We start from the raw sequence: 6,256 nt of genomic DNA on the forward strand, positions 1-6,256 counted from the left end.
AGGAGCCGCTGCCGCGACCCGTACACCCGCCTGGCAAGCCCGCGCCACTCACCGCCCCGCCGCGTCCGCCATCTGTCGTGCCCCCTGGTCCGGGGCCCGTCGTTCCCGTCTGCCCGGCCCGCGCCCGCCGCCGCCCAGAGCAGCCAGTAGCCGCCGCGCCGCCGCCGCCGCGCCGCCCGCTGCTGTCACATAGTGGAAAACGTGACCGCGCGCGCCGTGCCCGCCCCTCGCGCCCGCCATTGGCCGTGGCGCCGCCTCATCTGCATATCTGGGAGGCCGGGCCTGCGAGCGCCGCACGCCCATTGGTGGCGGCGCCCGTCGCTCACTTTACATAAGACGCACATGGAACTCCATGTTCATGGCTTCGGTTCCTCAATGAAGACGCGTCACGCTTGTGCCACCCCCTGGTCCGCCCGAGTGGTCCTTTCCACTTCCGGCCTCGGCACCTTCCATTCAAGGCGTCTGGCAGCCGGCGGCTCGCAGAGCTCCGAGTGGCGCGTACCACTGCGGCGCGGGGGAGCTGGCGTGGGTCCTGAGTTGCTCCTGCGCACCTCGCGCCCCGCGGAAGCCCAGACCCGTAGGGGGCTTGTCATTTGTGGCGACCAGCAGGAGGCGCGCTCCCGGGCCGAGGGAACCTCCTTGCGGACATCCTTTCTCCACGCATTTCCATTCATTCATCAACTCACTCTCTTGTTCATTCATCGCTAGGCGCTGGAGCTGCCCCGGGGACGTAGACTGGTCGGCCGCAGGAGCTCCAGCTCCTGGTGCAGGTCCACCCAGGCCTCTTATCGACAGGACAGTCAGTTTCCAAGACCTTTCTTATTTTTTAAATCATGTGTCGCAATTTTTGGTTTTGGAAATAGGGTCAGTGTTACTGTAAGGAGGTACAAAAGACATAAATAATGTCCTTGTTCCCAAGCACATTATTAAGGAGAAAAGACTGCTTTCTAAAAAGAGAACTTAATCAAGTACTAAATTGGGTGAGGTGGATTACAGATTAACCAGGGCCAGAGCCCTTCTCCGAGGCCCCATGGAGGAGGAAGAACTTCAGGAGTGGGTACAAGGAAAGAGGCGTCTGGAAGAGGAAAGCTTTCCCAAGGTGCAAGTCACAGAGACACACCAGCCTGTGGGCGGGGGATGTGGGGGACAGCGCCAGTGGGTAAGCTTGAGGCATGTTAAACCCCAGTCTCCTGTCCAGAGTGTCAGGAAGGAGAGCAGAACTTCCCCTCTGATTGGAGTGCTTAGGAGCCTGAGACTTTCCTGCAAGCAGTGAACAGCCAGTAGACCCTGAAAATGCACAATATGATGGGGAGGGGAGGCTGGCCTGGCTTGGAAGGGCCCAAGGAGCACTAGATGCAGTCCAAGAACCTAGGCCCTGTGGCATCTCCCTCCACTCTTCCTCATATTTTTTTTGTGCTCCCCTGGGGACCAGGGAGGGCAGGAAAGAAAGAGTTATGGACCTGTAACCTATAGGTAAACTAAGCTACTAGTGGCTGACGCCAGCTAACCCACATTCAGGAATTCCGGTGTGTGAGCCCCTTCTTTCCCTCTACCTGACAAGGTGTGCATGCAGCTTCTCAGTTGTGAAAAGAGGCGAATGCCAAGTCCATCTGGGCAGTCCTTCCCACCAAGCCCTGGAAAGCCTGTCTTGGACTCTGCAGTGTCAGGCTGGCCCTTCTCTTGTTATGCTCCTGCCCCTCCCCTGACACAGGCACACAAATGCCAAGCAAATCCAGCCCGGCTGCTCCCTGCACACACCCAAAGGCCCTTTTGTTTCTTCCCTGACATTGACGTCAATGGTGGCTCCATTGTCTGAAAACAACACTGAGCAGACGACTCATCCACACCTCCGGTTCTGGCTTCTTCCTTGGCTTTTCCTTGGTCTTACTCTGTATTCAGCCCATAACCTAATGTCACACTTCCCTCTTAAATTTAGCTCATTCTATTTCCACCAATAAATTTGGTAGAAAGACATAGACATCGTTTCTTTTATAAATTCTCAAATGCCATGGGCTTCTAGAACTCTCTGGTCTCAGTTTTCAGTGTCTGGCAGATGGTTTATCCTTTCTTGTTATTGGAAACTTTCATTCATCCACACAATATTTGTTGACACTTGAGGATTGGGCTCATGTAAAAACACATCTGACTGAAACCCTGCTTGTGAGGAGTTTGTGAGGTAGGACCGATGGGCAGGGCAGGTCCAGACGCAATTTAGTCCAAGATGGGGTATAAATCCCAGGCAGAAACCTCCACCCCAGTTCTTGAAACAGAGCCCATTAAAGTTAAAAGCAACTCTCTGACGACAGCTTTTCTGCTCTGCCTGGAGTTTGCTCTCACTGAGAATGGAGGCTAAGGGGCAGCCCCTTGGCCCCAGTGGGCACCACCAAACCAGACTGTGACCAGTTTCTGACTACTGCAGCCTAGCAAAATCTGCACACATGTGTTTCCTGCTTTGTGACCCACTGCACCCCCAGTCTTCTTATAAAATAGGTGTGCAGGGGTACATGCTTATAATTCCAACTACTCAAGAGGCCAAGGCAGGTGGATGGCAAGTTCAAGGCCAGACTTGGTCAATTAGTGAAACCCTGTCTCAAACTCATAAAGTGGGCTGGGGATGTAGCTTAATGGTAAAGTGCCCCCCCCCCAGGTTCAAACCTCAAAACCAACAAAAGAGAGAGAAAAAAAAAAACTGTTCACATCCCTGAGCCCCCTCAGAACATGGAGATTTGAGACCAAAAAAGGTTCCCTCTGTCTTCCTCAGGTCAGCTTTCAATAAACTCACCTTCTTCACCAACCCTTTTTTCTCAAATTATAGTGGAGCTGAGCCGTGGGACTTTGGTTCCTGCTAATCCTCCAACAGAGGGGAATACCGTGGTGCAGACCCTTAGGGCCAGGCCTTGTCCCTGGATGCCTTTCTCTCTGAATCAAGATGGAAATTGGGGAACGGAGAGGGTGTGTTGGGCAGTTAGACTGAACAGGGGTAGTGCCTTTCCCCGCCAGTCCTGGCAGATCACCCGTCACCTCCATCCAGTGTAGAACTCATGGATGGCCAAACGGCCACTGGCACTGGGGGAGGCAGGCTGGCCAGAAGAAAGCCAGCCCTTCAGGTGGAAGAGGCAGGGTTCATGAGCTGGGGTCCCAGGCTGCCTGGGGAATGTTGTCAGTGGAGGAAGCTGGCCTCTGGTCTCAGCCTTCACCCATCCACCTCCCACACAGAGGCCCATTCCCGCCGACTCAGCCCTCCCCATGCAGGCTTGTGCCCTGCGCTCGGGCCTCTGCGGCTCTCCCGCTGCCCTGCTTGGTCAGCCAGCAGTTTACCGGGGGCCTACCTCACACCAGCTTCTGTGCCTCTGCTGCCTCTTCTCCTTATGGATCGTGTGGTTTGAGGGGTGACTAGCTGGGGCACAAACTGGGGACACAGGAGACTGGGAAAAGAATCATCTCAACAAATGCAGGTGGGGGTTGTCAGTAAAGCCCCCTATGAGGTGGAGGGGACCTGTCAATCTTTCTGGCCCTCCAGTCCAGAGCCCTCTTCATGGTCCTAGGGACAGTGGAGGTGGGAATGCCTGACCCTCGCTCTCCAGTTTCCTGCAGCGGATGCCAGATTGGCATGGTAGCAGCTCCTGGCAAGGAAACCCTTAGCCAGCTGTAGGAGGATGGGCAGCTGTGTTCAGGGTGAGACAAGGTCTACCTGTCCCTAGGAAGGTCCTGAGCCAGGCAGGTGGCATAGGGGCAATGCCTCTTTCTAGACATGAGGTAGATTGAGAACCAGTATAATTTTCTTTTTATACCGGGGATTGAACTCAGGGCATTTAGCTACTGAGCTACACCCCAGTTCTTTTTATTTCTTATTTTGAAATAGGTTCTCACTAAGTTGCTTAAGGTCTTGCTAAGTTGCTGAGGCTGGCCTTGAACTCATGATCATCCTGCCTCAGCCTCCCAAGTCATGGGATAACTGGGTGTGCACCATCACACCCAGTTAAAGAATGTATCTTGATCATGCTGGCTGCCTACTGAGTTTTTATTTTTATTATTTTTGCAGAGGTACTGGGGATTGAACTCAGGGGCACTCTGTGACCCCTGAGCCATATCCCCAGCCCTATTTTGTATTTTGTTTAGAGACAGGGTCTCACAGAGTTGCTTAGTGCCTCGCTTTTGCTGAGGCTGGCTTTGAACTCGTGGTCCTCCTGCCTCAGCCTCCCTAGCTGCTAGGATTACAGGCATGTGCCACCGCGGTCAGCTTCCCATAGCTTTGTCTCTGCAGTACAATACTCTGGATAGACTTGTTTACTTCACTGTAGTACATCAAAACAAAAATATAAATAAATGCATAAGTGCCCCAAGCTTCCGCCTTTTTTATGTTGTACATCTGCTTTGTATTACTATAGGATTAAATGTGTACCCAACCAACCTCTCTTATTGTCAATTTTGCAAATTAAAAGCATAGTTTTAATAGAAGCAAAAACCCACCACAACTATACCTGTGGCTTTGTCCCTCCAGGTCAGTGGTACTGCTGGGGACAGAGCAGTCTTCCTGGGCTGGCAGTGCCTGGCCTGCCTCAAGCGCAGCTGGCACCCTCTAACCATGTCACTTGAGAAAACTTCAAACTTGTTGGTCATAAGACCATGGGAAAGGGTCTGGGGTTGTGGCTCAGTGGTAGAGTCCTTGCCTCGCACGAGTGGGGTCAGTCCTCCTCAGCACCACATAAAAATAAATAAATGAAATAAAGGCATAGAAAAGAAAGACAGGAAGCCAGGGACTGAAGGGACAGCTGTGCTCTTGGCTGGGGAGGAGGGAGCATTGGGGCACAGTGTCTGGCCTGCCTGGTGCCAGCTGCAGGCCAACCCTTTCCCTCAGAACCTGGGGGCTGGGCTGCCCGGGTTTCCTGCTCTCTGGCAGCTTGAGCCCCTTCCCACGGTCTCTGAACCACCCATTCCTCTGGCTGCTCTGGGGGGCTGACCAACAAGGCTCCGTATCCTAGGTGAGCTCCGACTCCGAGGTGACCCTGTCTCTGAGGTGACTTCCTACGTCTGGGGTGATCTCCATGTCCAACCCCACGTCCAAGGTCACACCCGCTGCAGCTTGGATCTGGAATGTCCTCTGAATGCCCACTTGTCGAAGGCTGGCCCCAGTGTGGTGCTCTTCAGAGAAGGTGGAACCTTCAAGAGTGGGACCAGTGGGTTTGGGGTCCCTGGGTGGGGAGCCCCTGAGGGGGATTGGGGCGCCCGGCTCTTGCTCTCCCTCTCATCTGCTGTGAAGCAGACCCCGTTGGCGGACCCCACTGCACCATCAATTCTGCCTCAACTCAGACCCAACACCTTTCAGAAGGGCCGCCAGTTATGGACTGAGACCTCTAAAAGTGAGCCCAAGTGAACTTTTTCTCTTTCTGAGCTGACAACGCTCACCCTAGGTTCCGAGCGATGCCCATTCTGCAGGTGTCTCCTGGCCTTCAGAGACCCTGTGCGTCTGAGGTGCCTCCACCTCTGCACTGACCTTCCACGTCTGGGGTCACCCCTTGTCTGAGCCTCGTGTGTGAGGTGAGCCCTGCACCTGAGGCGATTCCCATGTGCAGGTGATGGTTGTGCTCCAGGGCCCTTCTCCTTCATAGGGTGGGAGACTCCCCCACCGTCCAAGGGCCATCCTGTGTTTTGTGAGGAACTAGCCTGGGGAAAGTCCTACAGCAGGCCTGGCTGCCCTGTCTCTTTCTGCTACTGTGTCCCCAAGACTGCCACCTTGGCTTGGTTCTGTCAGCATCATTGTGGGTGGCACTGAGGGAGAGTCCAGCTGGCACCCTCTAACCTTGGACCTCCTGGAGTGGAGTCAGGAACCGGTGCCCTGTGTGCCCTGGGGACCTGCAGGGCCTGTTGCCACCAGGGTCCTTGATCCCAGGTGACACTAAGAAGAAGAAAGCAGGACACTGGGGTCGGGGCTCCCAGCCTGGGTGTGAGCTGCCTAGGAGCAAGCACGCTTCCTGAGGCCAGCGTCACTCAGCCCTGGACACGCATTCTCTCTCTTAATCCTCACCCCTGCGGCAGACGTGTGAGGGCGAAACAGGAATCACGACTTACATCACAGAGGAGAGAACCTTGGTCTGCAGCGGGACCTCAGGGCCACCTGCCCAGCAGGCACACAGCCTGGGAACAAGCTGGCTCAGCAGGGAAGGCCACACGTCCTGAGGGGCCGAAGTCCAAGCTCCAACATCTCTCTTCTTTCCTGGAACCGTCTCTGCGCCCCAAGCTCCTCTGTGACGCGCTG

The 6,256-nt window shown here is 54.8% G+C and overlaps 1 protein-coding gene across 4 annotated transcripts in view; it reads right to left on the reverse strand.

Annotated features, from left to right (window-relative positions):
- Window positions 1-318, reverse strand: part of Per2 (period circadian regulator 2) — a 40,754-nt gene extending 40,436 nt beyond the window's left edge. For 3 of the 4 annotated variants that reach the window (XM_048808863.1, XM_048808862.1, XM_048808867.1), the window contains exon 1: window positions 53-216. In XM_048808863.1, the coding sequence (XP_048664820.1) occupies window positions 53-72 (20 nt within the window). In that variant the 5' untranslated portion in view covers window positions 73-216. Of the gene's footprint in view, window positions 1-52 lie in introns of all 4 variants that reach the window. The other variant, XM_048808864.1, reaches the window with a different exon arrangement.
- Window positions 319-6,256: the final 5,938 nt, after the last annotated feature.

The sequence above is a fragment of the Marmota marmota genome, unplaced genomic scaffold (genome assembly GCF_001458135.2).
Source record: "Marmota marmota marmota unplaced genomic scaffold, marMar, whole genome shotgun sequence".
Taxonomy (NCBI): Eukaryota; Metazoa; Chordata; class Mammalia; order Rodentia; family Sciuridae; genus Marmota; species Marmota marmota.